The sequence below is a fragment of the Pipistrellus hanaki genome (assembly GCF_964339955.1).
Source record: "Pipistrellus hanaki genome assembly, chromosome: 10".
In the NCBI taxonomy this organism is placed as follows: domain Eukaryota; kingdom Metazoa; phylum Chordata; class Mammalia; order Chiroptera; family Vespertilionidae; genus Pipistrellus; species Pipistrellus hanaki.
The window spans coordinates 69006145-69029891 of record NC_140512.1 but is presented as its reverse complement, the minus strand read 5'-3'; the positions used below and the strand labels follow the sequence as shown (position 1 = coordinate 69029891).

At 52.9% G+C, this 23747-nt stretch overlaps 1 protein-coding gene across 7 annotated transcripts in view; it reads left to right on the top strand.

The window, feature by feature from the left end:
* Positions 1–10137, top strand: part of KCNH2 (potassium voltage-gated channel subfamily H member 2) — a 33206-nt gene extending 23069 nt beyond the window's left edge. For 5 of the 7 annotated variants that reach the window (XM_084896807.1, XM_084896805.1, XM_084896804.1 and 2 more), the window contains 10 exons: positions 2229–2657; positions 3481–3868; positions 4162–4361; positions 5036–5288; positions 6259–6452; positions 6676–6775; positions 7342–7614; positions 7691–7877; positions 8180–8357; positions 9565–10137. In XM_084896807.1, the coding sequence (XP_084752933.1) occupies positions 2229–2657; positions 3481–3868; positions 4162–4361; positions 5036–5288; positions 6259–6452; positions 6676–6775; positions 7342–7614; positions 7691–7877; positions 8180–8357; positions 9565–9714 (2352 nt within the window). In that variant the 3' untranslated portion in view covers positions 9715–10137. The remainder of the gene's footprint in view (positions 1–2228; positions 2658–3480; positions 3869–4161; positions 4362–5035; positions 5289–6258; positions 6453–6675; positions 6776–7341; positions 7615–7690; positions 7878–8179; positions 8358–9564) is intronic. The other 2 variants (XR_014796130.1, XM_084896806.1) reach the window with 2 other exon arrangements.
* The last annotated feature ends 13610 nt before the right edge of the window (positions 10138–23747 follow it).

The following is a 23747-nucleotide window of genomic DNA, read 5'->3' as shown; positions in this document are numbered from 1 at the left end:
GGTGGGAGACCTGGAGAGGAGCTTGCCTCCCCGTCCCACCACGTTTCCTGCAGTGGGCAGCGGCCAGGCCCGGCCTGGGAGCCGTGGGCTCCACTGCCCCTCTTCTCCATGTGCCGGGGGAGGACCCGTGGTGGTGAGGGAGGCGCGGGCTGCTTCAGTGGTCCAGGCTTCGGGGCCGGAGTCTGAGGAGGGCGGGGTCAGAGGACATTGGATGCTGGTGAGGGTAGCTGGACTGAGGCACCTGGCTCCCCTGGGACAGCCTGAGCTGATGAGCCCGTAGGTACCTTCTGAGAGCCACCTTTCCATCCCATGTCAGAGAGCCTGGGGAGGGTGGCAGAGGGGGTGCTGGAGGTGGCTCAAGAGTCAGTCTGAGAATCCCACCGCTGCACCACCACCTGGCCACACTCTCTGCCTTGGCTCATTGCTCCTCCCAGCTGGTGGACAGGTCTGGGAGAATCCTGCCCACCCACGGGGGAGGATCCAGGATTTGGTTTAATGGTATTCTGTGGGTCACAGGAAGTTACACACCTGGCCCAAGGCCTACAGTACACTGGTGGTTGCAGAGCTGGGTCTGGTTCTTGAGAGGTGATGTCTGCAGGTCCAGGTCTTGTGTCCAGGCTTGCCCCATAAGTGTGTGTGTGTATGCACATATGTGTGCACGTGTGTGCGTGTGTGTATGTGTTAGGGTGGTGTTGATCCTGCTATGGGCACACTACAGGGACTTGATCTCTGTTATCAGGTGTGGTTTTGCCTCTAAGGCACTTGGAGGAGACCTAATGGGGCGGGGGGAGCAGGCAGTTACCTTATACTGTCCCTTGTCTGCGGGGCCCTGGTCAGTTCCTTTTTCTCAATCTCTGCATGACCCTGGGAAGGCCACTGCCCATGCTCTCTGCCTCAGGGAGCAGGCAGCTCGGGGTGAAGGCAGGGCAGAGCGGGGACCTGAAGTCACACGCTCCCTCCCTGCCCTAGGCCCCAGCTGCTCCTGCCACCCATCGTGTGCCTTTGGAGCCTGTGGCCAGCCCAGGACAACCCCCTAACTATTGCCTGTCAGAACTTCCGGTTACTTCTAAGGCGATGTTCCCCAAACAGTCCCTTTGGTGAGGGTGGGGCAGGGGATCCCAGCTTGAATGTGAGTAGGACTCTGAGGCTCCACCCACATGGCCCTCCCCAGCCCAGAAGCCTGAGGAGCGGGGTGAAGGGGGTAGGAGGGACTCTGGCAGTCAGTGCTACAGAAGCAGGGCTGGCGACCTTGGCTCTAAGGGTGGGCCAGGCCAGGAGAGCTTGGGGAGGGGGCTCCTGGGTTGAATCAAATGTCTGTGAGAGAGGATTCTCAGGGGCAGGGGGAGGCCGTAGAGAGACACACAGAGGCTCCCGGGACAGGGTGAAGTTGGCCTCGGCTCTTCCTAGTTTGGCTTGGGGAGAGAGTGGCGTGCTATTGCCACCTGGTCTGGGTGGTGAGCTGCCTGTGCCCGACGCTGTGCGGCAGGGTGTGAGGGTGAGCCTCTGCTGGCTGTCTACGCACTTCTGGACGCCTACCGTGTGCGCGTCCCTCTGTGTGCATGTGGGCACGTCTCTGCGGGTCAGGTCTTCTGCCTGCCTTTGTAGGAGTGGGAGAGGGCTGCCCTGGGCCAGGGGAGAGGGGGCTGCGGGAGTAGGGCTGGGGTGTTTTATTTTATTTTAATTTAATTTTTCTCATTTTTAAAAATTAAGGTGTTATATGTGTACATACCTTACCAATCCCCACCAGGGCTGGGTGTTTTAGTCTCTCTCCCCTGGGGGCCAAGGGCCTGAGTCTAGATGGCTGCTATCCTTGGGCCAGTGGCATGGTGTGTATGTGTGTGTGTGTGTGTGTGTGGGGGGGGGGGGCTGTTGGGGAGATGTGGGCAAGATCGATGGATGGGAGCACACCCCCAGGCAGGGGTCTGTGCTGCTGGTGGGAGCCATTCTGGGCGCTACTGCTTGGTGCCCTGGACTGGGAGCCAGCCAGGGGTCCCCTGTGCAGCATGGGGAACTGGAGTGCCCAGATTGAGGGGTGGCCAGTGGCTGTGGCCACTTGGCCACGGAGCGGGCATTCTGATCAGAACATCTTGGCCTCCCTCCTTCCTCTGCTTGGCCTCTTCTCTGGAGGCTCCAACAGAGACGCCACCTGCTCCCACCCCGGAGGCTCCATGGCCCGCCTTCCCTCTCCCGACACCGCCCCCTCACCGCCACCTTCCCCGCCTGCCCAGGTCCTGTCGCTGGGGGCGGACGTGCTGCCCGAGTACAAGCTGCAGGCGCCGCGCATCCACCGCTGGACCATCCTGCACTACAGCCCCTTCAAGGCCGTGTGGGACTGGCTCATCCTGCTGCTGGTCATCTACACGGCCGTCTTCACGCCCTACTCGGCTGCCTTCCTGCTGAAGGAGACCGAGGAGGGCCCCGCGGCCCCCGACTGCGGCTACGCCTGCCAGCCCCTGGCCGTGGTGGACCTCATCGTGGACATCATGTTCATCGTGGACATCCTCATCAACTTCCGCACCACCTACGTCAACGCCAACGAGGAGGTGGTCAGCCACCCGCGCCGCATCGCCGTCCACTACTTCAAGGGCTGGTTCCTCATTGACATGGTGGCCGCCATCCCCTTCGACCTGCTCATCTTCGGCTCGGGCTCGGAGGAGGTGGGTTGGCAGGGAGGCCGGGGGAGGGGAGGGGAGGAGAGCAGAGGCCTCTGGAGGGTGTGGGGGAAGGGTAAGGAGAAGGTGGGGTGAAGGGTGGCTAGAAAGAGGGCTGCAAGGGCCTGGAGGCTGCCCTAGCTGGCTCTTGCCAGTCCCTGGCTACCCCAGCCACCCACCAGGTGCCAAGGTCCAGAGGGAGTGCTGTTGTGCTGTTTTCTTGTTTGTCCAAAGAGGCCTCCTCCTCCTCCTCCTCTTCTCCTCCTCCTCCTCCTCCTCCTCCTCCTCCTCCTCCTCCTCCTCCTCCTCCTTCTTCTTCTTCTTCTTCTTCTTCTTTAAAATATATTTTATTGATTTTTTACAGAGAGGAAGAGAAAGGGATAGAGAGTTAGAAACATCGATGAGAGAATCATTGATCAGCTGCCTCTTGCACAACCCCTACTGGGGATGTGCCCGCAGCCAAGGTACACGCCCTTGACCGTAATCGAACCTGGGATCTTTCAATCTGCAGGCCGACGCTCTACCCACTGAGCCAAATCGGTTTCGGCGAGGCCACTTCTTCTAATGCACATACAAGTGCCCGGGAGCTAGTGGGACCTCTGGCCAGCCACCTTAGGGTGGGTGCTGTGCCTTTCCAAGCCTCAGTTTCCTCATTCTTATTGTGGGGGCCTCGAACCCTTTTCCCAAAGCTAGCGCCAAGATTAGCGGGACCCTGTGCTGGCTCAGTGCGTGGGAGGTGCTTCCACTGTTAGGAGGAAGTTCTGGCAGGAAGTCTTCTCCCCCGAGGGCACTTTCCGTTGGCCCACGCGGACTGTCTCCTCCACCCCAGCTCATCGGGCTGCTGAAGACGGCGCGGCTGCTGCGGCTGGTGCGCGTGGCCCGCAAGCTGGACCGCTACTCGGAGTACGGGGCCGCCGTGCTCTTCCTGCTCATGTGCACCTTCGCGCTCATCGCACACTGGCTGGCCTGCATCTGGTACGCCATCGGCAACATGGAGCAGCCGCACGTGAACTCCCGCATCGGCTGGCTGTACAACCTGGGCGACCAGATCGGCAAGCCCTACAACAGCAGCGGCCTGGGCGGCCCCTCCATCAAGGACAAGTACGTCACGGCCCTCTACTTCACCTTCAGCAGCCTCACCAGCGTGGGCTTCGGCAACGTCTCCCCCAACACCAACTCCGAGAAGATCTTCTCCATCTGCGTCATGCTCATCGGCTGTGAGTGGGCGCTGGGGTTGGAGGAGCCCCGGGAGGAGGAAAGGGTAGCTGCTGGAGGGGCTGACCGGGGCCCTGGGACTTGGAGACGCCAGGACCACTATCCCGGTGTGTTTGGGGGCTGGGACACGGGGGTAGGGGCCCAGGCAGAGCCCAGGGGTGTGCAGGCCTGGGCTTCTGTGTGTGTGACTCTCGCGAGCGTGCTCACATGGAGACGTGACTCCATGTGTCCTTGACTGGCGCAGGGGCGGGCAGGTTCCTTGGATGCTGACAGCCCCACTCGCCCCCGCCCCCAGCCCTCATGTATGCCAGCATCTTCGGCAACGTGTCGGCCATCATCCAGCGGCTGTACTCGGGCACGGCCCGCTACCACACGCAGATGCTCCGGGTGCGTGAGTTCATCCGCTTCCACCAGATCCCCAACCCCCTGCGCCAGCGCCTCGAGGAGTACTTCCAGCACGCCTGGTCCTACACCAACGGCATCGACATGAACGCGGTGAGCCCGGTGTCCGGAGGGCGGGCTGGCGGGCTGCAGGGAGCGGCATGGCGGTGGGAACGCCTTCGGGTGCAGTGATCACCCTCACGTTCTGTGGTTCAGGCGGGCACAGCTAGTGCTTACAGAGTCCCTGAGAGGGAGGTCCCCACTTTTGCCCTTGGAGCGCACTTACTGGGAGAGCTCTCGCTCTGGGGCAGGCGGTGACCAGCCGTTTCATGATGGCCACTATGGTGGATCCTTACAGCAGCCCTGCCCGGGACTGGTCTCCACAGAACACATAAGCCAATGGGGCCTAAGGGCAATGAGGCGGGCCCCACAGTGCCTAGTTAGAAGGAGTGGAGCTGGAATTAGCACCCATGACTTTCCCCCAAACTTAAGGTGACCAGATGTCCCCCTTTTGGCGGGACAGTGCCGATTTTTAACAATTTGTCCCGAGTCCTGCGGTGTTTTAAAAAAGTCCAAAAGATTTAAAAGAATCTTTCCAAAAATTGAGACTTTTTTAAAACACCGCGGAAACCGGGAAAAATTGTTAAAAATCGGGACAGTCCCGCCAAAAGTGGGACGTCTGGTCATCTTACCCAAACTGGACCCTGATGCTCCTCCCTGGGTCTCTGGGTGGGGAGATGGGGGTCCTCAGAGCACCCGCTGACGCGCTGAGCGGGCCCCACCCCCAGGTGCTGAAGGGCTTCCCGGAGTGCCTGCAGGCCGACATCTGCCTGCACCTGAACCGCTCGCTGCTGCAGCACTGCAAGCCCTTCCGCGGGGCCACCAAGGGCTGCCTGCGGGCCCTGGCCATGAAGTTCAAGACCACACACGCGCCACCGGGGGACACGCTGGTGCACGCGGGGGACCTGCTCACCGCCCTCTACTTCATCTCCCGGGGCTCCATCGAGATCTTGCGGGGTGACATCGTCGTGGCCATCCTGGGTACGGTGGGGCCTGGGCGGAATGTCTGCCGAGGCCTGGAGTGCTCTGAGCCCTCTGAGGACACGGATGTGGGGTCTGGGGACCAGGGCCTTGGGCTCCTTTAATTCACCGGCTCAGGCCCCAGGGGGCAGAGAGGAGCCCCGCAGCGGGGAGGGTTGCTGAGCTCCGAGGGCTCCCAGACTTTCCCTTCAGGAGCTCCCACAGGCAGGGCACCTGGCTTCCTCAGAGCAACAGCAAAGCCTGCTCCGGGGCGGGCAGTGGAGGGCGGTTATGCATCTGATTTTACTAAGGAAATGTGCTGAGTCTCTGCAGCCTCACCCTACGCAACCCGGCCCAGCACAGGCAGCAAAGCGAAGGGAGTCCTGCCCTTCCTCCCCTCGCACCCGTACCCGCCCCCGGGCAGTGTGCCTGGGCAGGGGCCTCCTGCCTTCTTCCTTGTCACGGAGGGCCACGTTAGATTTTTAATTCACAGACACCCCCAAACTCACCCGAAACCAGTTTCTCTACACAGCACTCAGCCTTATGGGTATTTGCTGCGCTGTGCTGTGCTAAGCTATGCTGGCCTCTCTTCTTTCAGTAAACACAATGTGGGCCTTGAGTCCCTACTATGTTCTGATCTAGTCTGAAAAACAGTTATGAGGGTGCAGGGACTGGCCAGGGGAGGTTTGGAACATGGGTTTCAGGGGGAGAGTGGAGTGAGAACCTGAGGAAGCCTGGGCTGTGGGCACAGCGGGCATCTGGCTGGTCCTGCTGTGAGGCAGGGGGAGCGGAGACAGGGAGAGCGGACTCCTCTTCCCCTCCTCTCCCGCCCCAGGCACTGCTGCGAGCGGAGGGAGGAGGGGGCTGGCTGATAGGTCTCTGGCTCTGGGGGCTGGGGGCTGGGTGTGGAAGGGGGTGAGAATTCGGGAAGACAGGTGCCTGCTGTCTCTGCTGCTGCCCTGGGGCTGAGTCCCCCCTCCTTGGCCTCCAGGGAAGAACGACATTTTTGGGGAGCCTCTGAACCTCTACGCGAGGCCGGGCAAGTCCAACGGGGACGTGCGGGCCCTCACCTACTGCGACCTGCACAAGATCCACCGGGACGACCTGCTGGAGGTGCTGGACATGTACCCCGAGTTCTCCGACCACTTCTGGTCCAGCCTGGAGATCACGTTCAACCTGCGAGACGTGAGTGGGCTGCCCCTGCAGGCTGCGCCCTGTCTGACCTCCTGGGCCTGCTCCCCTGCCAGTCAGACCGTATAGAGTCTGACCCGGATGTAAAACCCAGCCTGCGCCCTTGTCCTGAGGCAGAGGCCACAGCACTGCCCCCATCCCCGTGAAGGAGGGGTTTGAGCTGACCCCGGGCAGGGCGGGCGGCGTGGAAGGGCCCTGACACCTGCCTTGGTTCCAGACCAACATGATCCCCGGCTCTCCCGGCAGCACGGAGCTGGAGGGTGGTTTCCACCGGCAACGCAAGCGCAAGCTGTCTTTCCGCAGGCGCACCGACAAGGGTGAGGCGGCGGGGGGCAGACGGGCCCCTTGAGGAGGGGACAGGGTGGAGGGAGGGGGCGTGGGCAGGGTCCAGGAGGCAGCTGGGGAGCTGAGGGTGGGCCCCGGTGACTAGGAGGGTGGAGCTTGGGTCCAGTAGTGCCGCTCTGTTCAGGCTCCACAGACATTCCTGCCTCTTCCTTCCCTGCTCCCTGACCCTCACCTTAGCTGTCCAAACATAGCCCGTCTTTTCAGGCCACTTCCCTCCAGGAAGCCCTCTGCCCTCACGGCAGGGGCGTGCCTGAGCTGCTTTGGTCCTCCCAGGGCTGTATCTGGGTGGATGCTGCCTTGAACTGATGAGGGGAGAAGAGACAGGACAAAGGAGAGCGAGGGGGCAGGTCCTGGGCTGAGGGCCCGGGGACCCAGAGAGGCCGGCCCAATGTTGCCGCTGCCCCTCTTAGGCAGCTGGCGGCTGGAGAGGACCTGGGCTTCAGGGCCTGCTCTGGTTCCCTCCCCCTTTCCCGCCTCTCCACTCTGATCTCCTCCGTGCCTCCTGCCCTCTCTGAGGCCCGTTCTCTGTTTCCGACAGACCCGGAGCAGCCAGGGGAGGTGTCGGCCTTGGGGCCAGGCCGGGTGGGGGCAACGCCTAGTGGCCGGGGTCGGCCAGGGGGGCCATGGGGGGAGAGCCCGTCCAGTGGCCCCTCCAGCCCTGAGAGCAGTGACGACGAAGGCCCAGGCCGCAGCTCCAGCCCCCTCCGCCTGGTGCCCTTCTCCAGCCCCAGGCCCCCTGCAGAGCTGCCGGGCGGGGAGCCCCTGACTGAGGACTGTGAGAAGAGCAGTGACACTTGTAACCCACTGTCAGGTAGGGCGAGGGCTGAGAGGGGGCGGGGGTGTGGGGCGTCTGTCCTGGTCTCCCTCACCCAGCTCTCTGGCTCCAGGGGCCTTCTCAGGAGTGTCCAACATCTTCAGCTTCTGGGGGGACAATCGGGGCCGCCAGTACCAGGAGCTGCCTCGATGCCCCGCCCCCGCCCCCAGCCTCCTCAACATCCCTCTTTCCAGCCCCGGCCGGCGGTCCCGGGGTGACGTGGAGAGCAGGCTGGATGCTCTCCAGAGGCAGCTCAACAGGTGAGGGCAGCCCCTGGGGTCCCATCGGGCACCAGCGGTGTGTTGGGGGTTGGGGTCTGTGAGTTGTGCGGTGCTGATATTGCAGTGTGATCTCTGGGTTCCTGGCTGCATTGTACGGAGACTGGAGAGTGTGCTCTGTCCAGCCCTGCCCTAGGGCCCATTCAGAGCTGAGCCCATCCAGAGCTGAGCCAGGGGCTGACACACCTGGGGTTGACCAGCTGGCCCATCAAGAGTGTCTCAGAGTCATAGCTACTGGTGTTCCCACTTCCCCGGGACCCAGAGCATCCTCCTTCTTGCCCCAGGCTGGAGACCCGGCTCAGTGCAGACATGGCCACCATCCTGCAGCTGCTACAAAGGCAGATGACGCTGGTCCCGCCCACCTACAGTGCTGTGACCACTCCTGGCCCTGGCCCCACTTCTACCTGCCCTCTGCTGCCTGTCAGCCCCATCCCCACCCTCACCCAGTACTCCCTTTCTCAGGTGAGTTCCAACCCCCCTCCGCCATGGCACCACAGCCCTGCTTTTCTGAGCCAATGCCACCAGGCCTGCTTTGCTGCCCTTTCTGCTTAGCCGTGGGCCCCGGCCTCTCCCAGACCGTGCTCCGAAAGGAGGGCAGCCCAGGAGCTGTGGGCACAAAGCAGCAGAGCCCCCAAACCAAGGTCCCCAGGCAGCTGGGCAGAGGCACGAGCAGGCTGAGTGGTGTGGGCTCCCCTATGCCACTGGAGGCCCGATCTGCTCACCGCAGGCGTGTGGTGACCACGAGTGGTCTTCAGGGGATACTAACTGACCCCAAGGCCTGGTAGTCGGTGTTGAGTGCCAGTGAGCCCCTGGGACAGGGTCCTAGGTCTCTGGTGTGAAGGGCACCCCCAGACCTGACTGTTGCAGCCAGTGGCTGTCACTCTGGCTGCTTTGCAGGGTTGTCCTGAGTGTTTGGCTAGTTCCTAGGGTAGCATTCTGGCCCCATTGCCCTCCTCCTGCTGGAGATGGTCCTCTCCTGAATGGCCTCCTAACCAGACAGCTGTGTCTGGGCCCCTCTGGCTGCCAGAGCTGCCTGGGATCTGCCCTTTCTTCTGGCATCTTCTCCTCCCCTCAGTCCCCCCCGGGGTTCTGCTGCCAGCTCCTGTTTTCAGACACAGGGCCCACGCCAGCAAATGTGCCAGCCTCCCTTCACAGCCTCCCCCGCAGACCTCACACAGACTCCTCAGCCCCTGGGAACCCCTCTGCTGGCCTGTGTGCCCCTGGCCTTCCTCATTTGGTCCCTGAGTTCTTTCTAGATTGGAGGAAGGAACCTTGTTTCTCTTTTAGTCTCAGCTTCTGTCCCAACTCAGGGCCCTTTGTCCTGGGTTGGTTTGGATTCAGCTGCCCCATTCCTGGGGAGTAGCTGTGGCCTTGAGTTCTCCCCTATCAGGGAAGCTCCCACAGCTCCCAGCTGCCCTGTTTGGCTCCTGCCCAGTACATTTCTCTACCTCCATCCTCAGAGCCGCCCTTGTGGTTGGAGTCCCGTGCTGCTCTGCCTGCCTTGGCCCTTCAGGTTGTCCTCTCCAACCCCCTCTGTCTTCCTGTCCTCTGTCACTGTCTTCTCCTGACCCTCTCTAAACTCTGACCTCTCTATCCACTCGACTGCATCTCCATTCCCCTCTTCCCCCTCTGAGGGCTCCTTGCCTCTTACACTCTCTGTTCTTTGCAGGTTTCCCAGTTCATGGTGTGTGAGGAGCTCCCCCCGGGGACCCCAGAGATCCCTCAAGATGGCCCTACTCGACGACTCTCCCTGCCGGGCCAGCTGGGCGCCCTCACCTCCCAGCCCCTGCACAGACATGGCTCAGACCCAGGCAGTTAGTAGGGCGGCCCAGTGTGGACACGTGGCTCACCTAGGGTTCAGCACACGGCCTGGGCCCCTCCCCTCGGAGGCCCTGCCCAGGAGGCCCTGGCCATGAAGGGGAGAGGAACTCAAAGGGGAGAGGAACTCAAAGGGGAGAGGAACTCAAGGCACAGCCCCTCCCCAGCTCTTGGGACCATCTCCTCCTGCAGTGGGAGGGGCAGGGGCAGTGCTGGGTAGTGGACGGGGGTCTGTGGTCCCCCCACTGCCCTGGGGGCAGTAGCTGGTCTAACTGCCTGGAGACACCCCGCCCTAGGCCTTAGGCACCTCAAGGACTTTTCTGCTATTTACTGCTCTTATTGTTAAGGATAATAATTAAGGATCATATGAATAATTAATGAAGATGCTGATGACTATGAATAATAAATAATTATCCTGAGTTGACTCCAGTTGTGCTGGGAGGGCGTGGCATCAGCACACAGTAGCCCGTGTTCACGTTCATATGTCCGTGCCCACTGGCCTCTGCAGGAATGCACATGTCGGGCCTGTGGGGACTGCCTCGCTGTCTGAATGTGGTGTATGTGCGGGGGTGGGTATCCCTGGGGCTGACACAGGTCAATGCTGGGGTTTCCTGCCTCCGAGGGGCCCTGGGTTCAGCGAAGCAAAGTACCACCTGAGCTGTTTGAATGTAGAGGCAGTCCTAATGGAAGGCAGTCCTATGGATTCAGGCCTAATGGGATGCAGGCCTGGGCCCAGCCTCTCCAGGTCATGTTGCCTTGCTGCCTGGTATTGGTTCCCAAAGCCCATCCCACACTGACCACTAATGCAGCCATGCCCTTGTCTTCTACACAGTTCATAAACCCAGGCATGCTGACTGTAACCTGCAGCTGGATTTGGCCCAAGTCTTGGCCCGTAACCCCTAAACCCTCAACTTGGCCTTATCTTGACCTTAATCCAGATTCTTATGGGCCCCATATATGCCAACTCCCCTGTGGACACACTGGTTCCTTAGCCCTGACTAGAGCTCCCTGGTGTCTGGCTGCAGGTGGGCTCTCCTTGATCACCTGATCACCTGTGATCCTTGATCACAGATGAGCTGCCAAAAGAGGGTGGCTCATTCCCATTATTGGGGTGACAAGTCAGAACATGCCCTGGGGCTAGTGAAGGGTGGTGCCCTTACATGTGCTCGTGTGGGTGGGCAGGTGTGTGTGGGCTGCTGGTCCCGAAAGGACACCCAGTCTCCCTGAGGAGCAAGTGCATCAGCCAACTCTGCTGGTGGGCGAAGGTGCTGCCAAAGGACTCCAGAGCCCACCTAGTCCCACACCCTGACCCTGTGAGGTGGCTTTGTTAACCTTGATAAAAGTCAAACTTGGCCATCGTCACTGCCTAGGATGGGGGGTGCTGGGAGGACCAGGTCTCTGAGCAGCCTGGAGGGGTCTTTGCTATGCCCAGGGCTGATAGGAGAGAGGGAAAGAATTTCTCTTGCCCAGGGCAAAGAGACAGGAGAGTATGAGACTCTGGGTCAGGGTAGAGGGGGTGGCAGAGAGAGGTAGGCCAGGCAGAAAGGGTGACAGTAGCCCGGGAGAAGGGATGTCTAAGGGGCAACTAATGCCTGGGCCTCAGGAAGAGAGAAAGGAGGAGGTGGGTCCCACTCACTGCCTGGGGCCCACTGTGCAGCCACTGTGCATCCTAGGACAGCTCCGGTCAGACAAATGGGCTGTTTCCTCTGCTGGCCTGCAGGCAATGAGATGTGGGCTGTCAGCCCCGTGAGGTGGAGGTTCAGTGTCAGCCACCAGAACGGAGCATGCTCAGTAGAACAAACGAATGAATGGATGAATGCAAGCAGCACCCTCCTCCCTGGGACAGAGGTCTTTGGGCTGGACAGGCAGGACTGCAGGAGGCCTCACATGGCTGGTGGGAGCAGAGAGGGGCACCTTCCCAGGGCTCTGGCCCCTCAGCCTGGTGACCATATCTCTGGCCTGCTCCCTGGTCTCCCCTATGACCTGGGCTCGCAGAGCCACAAGAACTTGGGTGATGGGGTGGGGCCAGGTGGTGGTGTAGTGTTCAGCACCAAATTGCTGGGGGCCTGTTGTCCAGAGCTGAAGGTTCTCCCAAACCACAAGGGCCAGGGAGGAGGAGTGGGAGGGGGAGGAGCTGTGTTGGGCAAGGAAGGAGTTCCATGTGATTGCCAGCACCCAGGAAGGGCTTAGAGCTGGAACATAGTCAGGCGTGGGGGGGCTGGAACCAAAGGGAGAGGACCAGGCTGCCTCCCCCAGCTCCACCTGGGCACCAAGGGCTTGGGAACCGAGTGAGGCCCTGGTGGTGTGTTCCAGCCCCATGACTCAGCCACCGCCCGCCTCCAGGTGCAAGCTCCACACCTGTCCTTACCTGGACTCCTGCCCCCACTCAGCCCAGATCTCACATTTCATTGACAAATGGGAGGAACTGATACTCAGCACATCTTTTGTGGCCAGTACTGTTCCTGTTGTCTGAAACCAAAGGCTGAGGCTGCACCCATGGATGCAGGAAGCTGCCTGAGCCCACAGCCTCTGAGAATGGAGCTGTAGTGAACCAGGCGGTCTGAACCATCACCTGCTGGCTTAACCCTTGCTCACACGGCTTCCTTTGTTCAAGGGGCAGTGACTAGGAGATCATTGCAAGGTTTTGGGATTTCTAGAACCTTCTCTCCCCTGTAGACTTTTATACTTCTGCTTCTTTGCCTGGAGCACCCTTTGCTTGGTGAATTCCTGCTAGTCCTCAGGGGACTCTTTTAGGAAAGGCTCGGAGCTCCCCTCAGTTGGGCTGGGAGCTCCATTGTGCAACCTCCCCACCCTCTGCTCTCCTCACCCCACTCTCAGGACACTGGACTGCTGGATCTGAGGGGCTCATGCCTCTGTGCTGCACTCTGTCCCCACCAGAGCCATGCACAGTGGTTCCCCAAGAGTAGGCACTCAGCAACTTACTAAATGCATTTGGGTTATGATTAGTAGTAACATCCTTAACATCAAAAGGTACTTGACAATAAACCACATCAAAATGACAACTAAAATATAGAACAACCATCATTCAAAACTCCTGTATCTAGAAGAAAGTACACTGAGACCGGTAGGAGGGGTGGAGGCCTGGAATGGGCTGGTCTGACAACTGCGTGTGCCAGTTTTTTAATTGGGAGGGAAATTGTCTCTGTGGAGGCTTCCTATGAGGAGCAAGGAGTTCCAGCCTGACACCAGCCCCCAGCCCATGGTTCCAGAGCTGGGGAGAAAAGTCTCTGCAACTTTGGGCTGTAAAAACCAGCTGGATGTGACTGAGTGACACAGAGCCTGCTGGATGGAGACCTAGGTGTTCCATTTAAAGGGCTGGTGAACATACTTACTCGAATACCAGCACTGGGTGGCTTTGGGGGACCCAGACACATATGGCAAGGAACTGGATTGTCTGGCATAGGGGCAGAAACTCCAGGGTGGCTTTCTTCCAGACAGGGGTGCTTGCAGGAGTCATTGTTCCTGTTCCAGGACCTCCCCCATCACAAGGCTGACTGACAGCCATATTTGAGTCTCCATTAGCCTGGAGCACATTGTTTGCTCTGCCCTGAGGATTTCTTGAGACCCACCCTATCCAAGAGGAACCAAAAGAGGCCCATACCACCCATACCACCCAAGCTATTTGCATCAGCTTTTCCTTATGGAATGGCTGGTCCTGGTTCAGGCTCCAGACTTTGCTAAAATCTCTCAAACAAGCAGCAACTGGTGACAGCATGTCCCAAACCTATTAATAAAAGGTATAAGACCTGGTAGTAGGACTGGCCTGCCTTGCATCACAGCTGGTCCTCACATGGGCATTTCCAAGCCCAATATAAGTACCAAATAAGTACCTCTGCAGATCCCTCTGTAGCTCCTGATAGGTGGCCCCAGGCAGTGGACTGATTTTGCACCTCCCTGGAGGCCCTAGAGCCAGTGCACTTATGGAAAGCTTCAGACCATATTAGATTACAACTCTACACATCCATAAGCAACACACTCATGAGGCAAACTCAGTGAACACTGAAGTCCCACTGAAGCAAGTCCTTCTCCATAAGGGTTTTCCCTGCACAGTAGCTCTTCCACTGTAGTTGCAGCTGGTCCTCAAAGCCAATTGGCCTAGAGGTCAACTCCTCCTAGTGATGCCAACTGCAATCAAGGCTCAACTACAAGACTGTGCCATAGCCCACACAGGTGCACTTAGAGTGCCCAGCTCAGGTGACTGGAGAGGCTTAGCCACTGGCCCTACAGGACACCTACTACACATGGACACTCTACCAATTCCAGGAGATATAGCAGCTCTACCTAATACATAGAAACAAACACAGGGAAGCAGACAAAATGAGGAGACAAAGAAACATGTCTCAAATGAAAGAAATGGAACGCAGCAAACTACTGGATACAAAGTTCAAAATCATGATTATCAGGTTACTCAAGGATCTTCATGAAATTTTCAAGGACCTTCATGAGAATGTCAAAGACATGAAAAAGGACCAGTCAGAAATTAAGCATAATAACTGAAATAAAAAATAATTTACAGGGATTCAACAATAGAGGATTCAGAAAATCAAACAAATGGTTTAGAATATGAAGAAGCAAAACAACAACAACAACAACACACACACACACACAAAAAAAAAACCCAAAAAAACAAACAAACAAAACCAAAAACACCCAATCAGAAGAGCAAAAAGAATAAAAAAATATGAAGATAGTATAAGAAGCCTCTGGGACAACTTCAAGTGTACCAACATTCCCATTCCCAGAAGTAGAAGAGAGAGTGATCAGGATATTGAAAAACAATTTGAAGAAATAATGACAGAAAACATACCCCACCTGGTGAAAGAAAAGACCAGGAAGCGCAGAGAATCCCAAACAAGAGGAACCCAAAAAGGACCACACCAAGACACATCATAATTAAAATGCCAAGTGTTAAAGACAAAGAGAGAATCTTAAAAGCAGTAAGAGAAAAATAGTTACTTTAAAAAAATATATATTTTATTGATTTTTCACAGAGAGGAAGGGAGAGGGATAGATAGTTAGAAACATCGATGAGAGAGAATCATCGACCAGCTGCCTCCTGCACAACCCCCACTGGGAATGTGCCCACAACCAATGTACATGCCCTTGACCAGAATCGAACCTGGGACCTTTCAGTCTGCAGACCAACGCTCTATCCACTGAGCCAAACCAGTTTTGGCGAAAAATAGTTACTTGCAAGGGAGCACCCATACAGCTGTCTGTTGATTTCTCAACAGAAACTTTATAGGCCAGAAAAGAGTGGCAAGGAATATTCAAAGTGATTAATAGCAAGGACCTACAATCAAGATTACTCTAGCCAGCAAAGCTCTCATTTAGAATTGAAGGTCAGATAAAGAGCTTCATAAATAAGAAAAAGCTAAAGGAGTTCATTACCACCAAACCAGTATTACATGAAATGTTGAAGGGTATTTTTTAGGAAGAGGAAGAAAAAGAAGAAGAAAAAGAAGAAGAAGAAGAAGAAGAAGAAGAAGAAGAAGAAGAAGAAGAAGAAGAAGAAGAAGAAGAAGAAATAAAAAAAATATGAATAATAAAATGGCAACAAATACATATCTATCAATAATTAAATCTAAAAATCAAAATAAATGAACAAGAAATCTACTAAATAAACTGGTGAATAAAATAGAATCAGAGGCATGGAACCATAGGAACAGACTGACGAATCTCAGAGGGAAGTGGGGAGAGAGGGTGGGATAAGATCAACCAAAAATCTTACCCATGAATACAGACAGTAAGATGGTGAAGACTGGGGTGGGGCAGAAACTGGGTGGGTTTTGGGTGGAAAAAAGAGGAACATCTGTTATACTCTTAACAATAAAGATTTTTAAAAAATGATGATTTGGGACTGAAGTCAAATTAGCATATGGGTGAGGATTTCTGGTAAAAGCCTGACAGCCCAGGAGAGCATGCCAGCTTCCAGCTATGCTGCACCTTCCTTGAAAGGGGTGCTGTCTGGCATATGTGCACCAGGTGACGAATCTCACCTTAGCCCTCAGCTCCCAGGAGCACCTGGCCTTTCACGCGTACTTGCCCCAGAGATCAACACAGCAGCGCCTGGAAATGCTCCCGGGTGCCAGGCTGCAGCTTGACAAACATCACAGAATCACAATGTTTTCATCTGGACTAAGTTCAGCTGAATTTAACAGAAAAATAAAACAGTGGCTTCAGCAAGAGAGAAGTTTTGTTTTATGAAAAAGCAGCCTGGGCCTGGCTGGCATGGTTCAGTGTTTAAGTGTTGACCTCAATGAACCAGGAGGTCACAGTTTGATTCCAGATCAGGGCATATGCCAGGGTTTTGGGCTCCATCCCCAATGTGGGGCATGCAGGAGGCAGCTGATCAATGATTCTCTGTCATCATTGATGTTTCTCTCTCTCTCTCTCTCTCTCTCTCTCTCTCTCTCTCTCTCTCTCTCTCTCTCTCTCTCTCCTGTTCTCTCTGAAATCAATAAAAATATATTTACAAAAGCAGCCTGGGCTTGTAAAGGAGCTCTATGAAGTCCAAGATGAAGCCTCCTTGGAGCCTCTCATTTTAGCTCCTCTTTACCACTAACATCTGTCATGCTGCGTTCCTCTGGACCGTTCTGGTTTCAGGTGATAAAACCCAGCCTGAAGGTTAAGAAACAAGAAATCTGCTCTGAAAAGCTGGTGGGTGCAGGGGATTAGAGGGCCAGGCCCTGGAGGAGGACAGGTTGGTGGGGACCAGCACAGGCCACCATCAGAGGTTAGGGCCCAGCTGCTGCCTGCGCCCCCCCAAGGTGAGTTCATCCTCACCTGGGGGGCAATTCTGTCCCCAGGGCCAGTGTGCAAGCTCCCCAGAAGGACACCCTGTTGGCTGGGATCAATGGACCAGGGACCCCTTGCAACTCAGAGCCAACTACCTGGTGCCCAGAAGAATGTTCCAGGCATCAGGGACAAGGAAAGCAATGGATGGGCCCTAGGTCCAGCTGCGGTCCTTCAGAAGTCCCCTCCCCATGCTGATCTCTCTCTCTCCCCGCTTCCTCTCCCTCTCTATCTCTCCCCTCCCAGTTCCCTTTCTTCCTCTCCCTCTCTCTCCTCTCCCCACCTCTATTTCCATCTCTTCTCCCCTTACCCCAACCCCCATGTGCCATCTTGTCCCCCATTCGCAAGCTGGGGACTCTTTTGCTTCTCCCAATCTGGCCTCACTCCCTCCCTGCCTCTGCAGCCCTGTTTTCCTCTAGATTGTGAGGCCCTCACACACTCACCACATTTTTGTTCCTCCCTGACATTTAAGGTCCCCATGGTTACCTATGCTCAGAGCTAAACAAAACGCTGATCTAGACAGGGTCTGGCCAGTGCCAAACACTGCAAGCCGTCCCTCCGGCCCTGGATCTGTTCTCCAGGGTGGCCAAAGATGGCACTAGCTTTCCTGGCAGCCTTGTCATTGCTGACTCACACTGAGTTTTTGTTTCCAGAAAACATGTCTTAAAGATAATAAAAGCCATCCTGTGCTCATGAGAAAAAAATTTTAAAAAAGCCCAGAAAAATAAAAAGATCATTTAAAAACCACCTGTAACCCCTCATTTCAATATCGTTCTCTTTAATCTTTTATTTATGCAGATTTAAAAACATTTTAAAATAAATGTTGACTTAGTCTGTTTATAGCTTTTGTTTAACTTTTTACCAAAAGCGTTTTGCATATCCTTAAAAATCTCGTGAAACTTTGTGAGCATTCATGATATTCCTTGTGTGGGTTAAGAATACAATAGCTGACAATTACTAGTCTCTACTAAGCGTTTTCCAAATTATTACATTTGACAGCCTACCATGTGGCTCCCCCAGGAAGTGGGTATGGTTATTTTCCCAATTTTGCAAATGGGGAAACTCAGACTTAGGGAGGTCAAATAGCTTGTCATCGTCATCCTAGTAAGTGGCAGGTCTCAGTTTTGAGGCCAAAACAGCCTGATTCATGGCCAGCGTTCTCTCCATGCCTTTTAAAGGCTGTATATCACAACCCACAGCAATCATCATACCTACTGGCACTTGAGAAACATTTGATCAAGATTGGCAACAAGAGGAGAATGCCCATTAGCACTGCTATTACGTAACAAAAACTGTAGGTCCTGGCCAATGCTATAAAACAAGAAAAGGAAATAAGCGACATAGGAATTGAGAGGAAAGAGATTAAAAATGTCATTTTTTTTTTTAACAATATGATGATCTACATAGAAATTTGAACAAATTATTAGAACTAATAAAAGCATTGTTGGATAAATGTCAGATCAACTTCCAAAAACCAATAGCACTTCCTCTAGACCAAAATAACCACTTAGAATATATGACAACGTAGGATATAGAATATAGGATAACATTCATCATAGCAACAAAACCTGTAAAATCTCTAAAAATATAAGAAAAAATACATCATCCTCAATGAAGGAAATTTTTACCTTCTATTAAGTGAGATAAAAGAAGATCTAAGCAAATGAACTAATTTATGTAATATAAAAATGTCTTTTCCACCCAAGTATCATCATAATTATAATCCTAATCAATTCCAACTGTACTTTTTTAGGAACTTAAACTTATTCTAAAATTTATAAGGAAGAATAAATTCCCAAATTACTAAGATAATTTTAGAATAGAAGGGTGAGAATAAATTGACCTTATCAGATAAAAAGACATACTCCAAGGCCATCGTAATAAAAAAATAAAGTCTTGCACCATAACCCAAAATAGAGAGCTTAGCTATAGATCCCTGTATATATAAGAATTTGGTTCATGAGAGAGACGTTACCACAAGTCAGGGGAGAAGGAACTTGTTTAGCAAATAATTGTTGGGGAAACTAGTTCCAAGCAAATTAAAGATCTCAATGGAGAAGATATAACTACAAAACTAAGAGGGAAAAACATACAATAATGTGTTTTTGTAATGTATTTGATACTTGAGGTTGAATTCAGGGAAGATTTCATAAGTAAGACTCTATCCTCCATAAGAGTCTGACATAAAAGACTAGGACATTAAAATGCAATTGCAGCACCTCTGTGTTCATAGCAGCACATTAACCATAACTAAGGTTTGCAAGCAGCCTAAGTGCCTATGAGCAGATGAGTGGATTAGAAAACTGAGGTACACCTACACAGTGGAATACTCCGCTGCTGTAAAAAGAAAGGAACTTTTACCATTTGCAACAGCATGGATGGAGCTGGAGAGCATTATGGGAAACAAAATAAGCCAGTTGGAGAAAGATAAATGTCACATGATCTCACTCATTTGTGGAATATAATGAACTACCTAAACTGATAAGCAAAAACAGATCCAGAGACAGAGAAGCATCGATCAGACCATCAAACCTGAGAGGGAAGGTAGGGGTGAAGGGGAGAGATCAGCCAAAGGACTTGTATGCATGCATATGATCATAACCAATGGACATAGACACCAGGGGGGTTGAGGACCTGAGGGGTTGGAGAGAGCAAGGAGGGGATAAGGATACATATGTAATACCTTAATAAATAAAGAAAAATTAAAAAAAACACAACTGCATATACAGGGAATTAGAAAGTGACCATGCATGCCCAGGAAAAGATTCAGAAAAAACCTGAGATGACATTAGGTTTGCACCTCAGGCTAATCTTTGGCACACAGACAGCCTACAACAATAAAAAAAAGAAAACAAAAGAAAAGAAAAAAGCAAACCCTCAGGAAGGAGGAATCTACATGATTAGATTCAAATGTTCATTGTGGAACAACAACAAAATCACAGGGCATACAAACAAAAAGGGTGTTTCATCAAAGGAAAACAACAATTCAACACAAACTGTCCCTGAAACAGCCCTAATGGCAGACATACTAAGCGAAGTCTTTGAAACAACTGTCTTTAAGGTGCTTGAAGAGCCAAAGGAAGATGTGGAGAAAGCCTAGAAAACAACGTGTGAACAAATGGAAATGCTCTCTTTACACATGGACCTTGGCAATGACTTCTTGGACATAACACCAAAGTGCAGGTGACAACAAGAGCAAAGACAGGTGAGACTTTAGGAAGTCTCATTTTTAATTTGGGGTCATCAAAAAAACACCACCCACCCAAATAATGGGAGAAAAATATTTGCAAGTCATATATCTGATAAGGAATCAATATCCAGAACATATAGAGAACTCTTAAAACTCAACAACCTAAAATGGCTAAAGGATTTACAGACACTTCTCGATTGATGATTACGAATGGCTAATAAGTACATGAAAAGATGTTCAATATCAGTAATAATTAGGGAAATGCAAATCAAATGAGATGCTATAATACCCACTACACACACACACACACACACACACACACACACACACCACAGAAAATAATGTTGGTAAGGATGTGGAGAAACTGGAACCCTGTGAGTGTTGGTAGGAGTGGAAAATAATATAACCACTATGGAGCATAATATAGTTTCCTAAAATAAGTTAAAAATGAAATTATCATGTAATTGAGTAATTCCACCTCTGGGTATGTACCAAAAAGAATTGAAAGCAAAATTTCAAAGAGATACTTGCGTACCCATGTTCATAGCACCATTATTCCCAGGAACTGAAACTTGAAAACAATCTAAGGGTCCTTTAATGGATGAATAGATAAGCAAAATGTAATAAATACATAAAATGGAATATTATCCAGCTTTTAAAAAGAAAAATTCCGACACACGCTACAGCATGGATGAACATTAAGGACATTATGCTAAGTGAAATAAATACTGTATGATTCCATTCTTATGAGGTACTATAGTAGTCAAAATCATAAACATGGGAAAGTAGAATAGTGGTTGCCAGGGGACTTGGGGAGAGGGAAATAGGGAGTTATTATTTGGTATAGGGTTTCGGTTTTACAGAATAGAGTTATGAGGATGGATGGTGGTGACGGTTGCACTACAATATGAATGTATTCAACTCTACACTCAAAAATAGTTATAATGATAAATTTTATGTTCTGTGTATTTTACTACAAATTTTTAAAAGAAAAATAATGCAAACAGAAATCTCCCGTTCTTTTTGTTCAGGAGGAAATAAAAGAGCTGATGTGCTGGGAACAGCAGGGTGAGCCTACGCAAGTGGTGGGTAGGGGATGGCCCTTGGCCATTTGTCAATGATAATATTACCCACTTGTGAATGTTTGGATTTTGAAAACTATCCTGAAGGGAGACTAATACCCCAAGGCCTAGGATGTCCTGGCCCACAAGATATTTAATGGAGATGATAACAAGTGGATAAATGGGAGGGCCAGGATGTTCATTAGTCTTTATGTCTTACTCTAGAGGCCTGATGCACGAAATTCATGCAAGAGCAGGCCTTCCTTCCCCCGGCTGCTGGCACCGACTTCCCTCTAGCACCCGGAACCCAGGCTTCCCTCTGGCTGCCTGCAAGCACCTGGGCCCTGGGCTGGCTTCCCTCCCACAGGCACCCAAGACCTGGACTTTGTTCCGGCCCCAGCTTCACCTGGAATGACATCTGGTCTAATTAGCATATTACCCTTTTATTATTATAGACTAGAGACCATGTGCACAAAATTTATGCATGGGGTATGTCTGTCCCTCAGCATGCTTGCACCATCTTGCAATCCAGGAGCCCTGTGGGATCGGGCCTAAATGTACAGTCTGATATCCCTCTCACAATCCAGAACCCCTGGCTCCTAACTGCTTGCCTGCCTACTTGCTGATCACCCTAACCACTCTGCCTGCCTCATTGCCCCTAACCACTTGCCTGCCTCATTGCCCCTAACCACTCACCTGCCTGCCTGATTGACCCTAACCACTCTGCCTGCCTGCATGATGCCCCTAACTACTTGCCTGCCTGCCTGATCACCCCTAACCATTCTGCCTGCCTGCCTCATCACTCCTTATCACTCACCTGCCTGCCTGATGGCCCCTAACTACTCGCCTGCCTGATTGATCACTCCTAACTGCTTGCCTGCCTGCCTTATTGCCCCTAACTGTCTTTTCCTTGGCCCCCACCATCACAGCTTCACCCAGATCTATGTTTGGAATGACATCTGGAAGGTTGTTCGGCTGCCTGGTCTAATTAGCATATTACATTATTATTATAGACTAGTGACCCAGTGCACATTAAAAGGGGATTAATTAGAGAAAATAATTTAATATTGCTATTTGCCATTTATCTATAATTGAAGTGTCAGAGATGAAAGAAAATTAGTAAAATATATATGAAAATCTTCCTCCTGTCAGAGTCTGGGCATACCACGGGATCCAGAGTCTCTGCCCACCAAATGCACCTCAAAATTGTGTGAGACCCAGACCCAGCCAGCACCCCTGTTATTGGGCTAGATCCAAACCTGTCCAGTCCTATCTTTGACAAGCCCTGCTGGGAAGGAAGCATGGCCTCAGGTCCCCTGGCCTGGCGCCAGGACATGGGCATGGCCTGAAGTCCTCCAGCTCAGACCGGGGTGGGGAGCGTGCCTTGAGGTCCTCCATCAAGCCCCGCCAGATGGGGGACATGGCCTGAGATCCCCTGTCAAGCCCTGTCAGGCGAGGGTTGGGGGGGCACAGCCTCAGGTCCCCTGTCAAGCCCTGTTGGGCTGGGTGTGTGGTCTGAGGTCCCCTGGCCTGGTGCTGGGGCAGAGGGAGCTGTCTGAGGTCCCCTAACCCAACACCAGGACGGGAAGCACACCTTGAGGTCCCCCTTCAAGCCCTGCCAGAGAGGGGCCATGGCTTCAGGTCCCCTGGCCTGACACTGGGGCAGGAGCTGTGGCTTGAGGTTCCCTAGCTTAACGCCAGGGTGGGGGGTGCAGCCTGAGGTCTCCTGTCAAGCCCTGCTGGATGGGAGGCAAGGCCTGAGGTCATCTGTCAAGTCCCACGGGGGTGGGGGAGGGTGTAGCCTCAGGCCCCTGCTAATTGCTCTTTAAAGCTCCTTATGGGAACTTGGGCTCAGCTGTGGGTGCAGCCATCTTTGTGACGGAGTGATGGTCAATTAGTATATTCCCTCTTTATACATTGGATGGTTTGGTTAGAAACTTTGCATGCTCATTACTTTACAATACCTGTGTGGGAGAACAGAGGAAGCCCTCTTCTCAAGTCCTCCAATGAAGACAAGGGCATTGAAATCTATTGTCATCACTGTCCATCAGCTTGGGCAAGGAGAAGCCAGGCTCTCTGGAGAAAAGCACTGGTGCAGCTACAGCCCCAGGTGGCCTGCAGACTAACCTCTTTTTGTCAACCTCTCGTATGTGTATGTGTGTGTGTGTGTGTGTGTGTGTGTGTGTGTAGTAAAGAACTGTGCCGAGAGACCTCTTCAAGAGAGAGGCTAGCCTTACCTGGTTTGGCTCAGTGATTAGAGTGTCAACTCTCAGACTGAAGGGTCTCGGGTTTGATTCCAGTCAAGGGCACAGGCCCAGGTTGCGGGCTTGATCCTCAGTAAGGGGCATGCAGGAGGCAGCTAATCAGTGCTTCTCCCCCATCATTGATGTTTCTATCTCCCTTTCCCTTCCTCTCTCCCTAAAATCAATAATTTTTTTTTTTAAAAAGAAAGTCTATTATAATGTCTCCCTTAGAAAGCTGAATCTTTTAGAATGCCTTATAAACACAGCCTGAATTGAGCTTAATTCTGGTCTACAGAAAAGGAACCCTCTCCTCAGTGTGGTTCCAGAGGGTGGGATGGGGGTCTCCATTCATTTCCTAGGGTAGCTGTAACAAAGTCCCACATGCTGGGTGCTTACACAACAGATTTTTTATGTTTTATATTCTGGAGGCTAGAAGTCTGAGATCAAGGTGTCAGCAGGGTTGATTTCTTCTGAGGCTTCTCTCCTTGGCTTGTAGACAGCCAACTGCTTCCAGTGTCCTCACATGGTCTTTCCTCTGCATGTGTCTGTGTCCTAATCTCCTGTTCTTATAAGGACACCAGTCCTATTGGATCAGGGCCCACCCATATGACCTCGTTTTATCTTAATTACCTCTTTAGAGGCCCTTTCTCCAAATATAGTCTGAGGCACTGGGGGGTTAGGATTTCATCATGTGATTTTGAGAGGGGACACAATTCAGCCCATA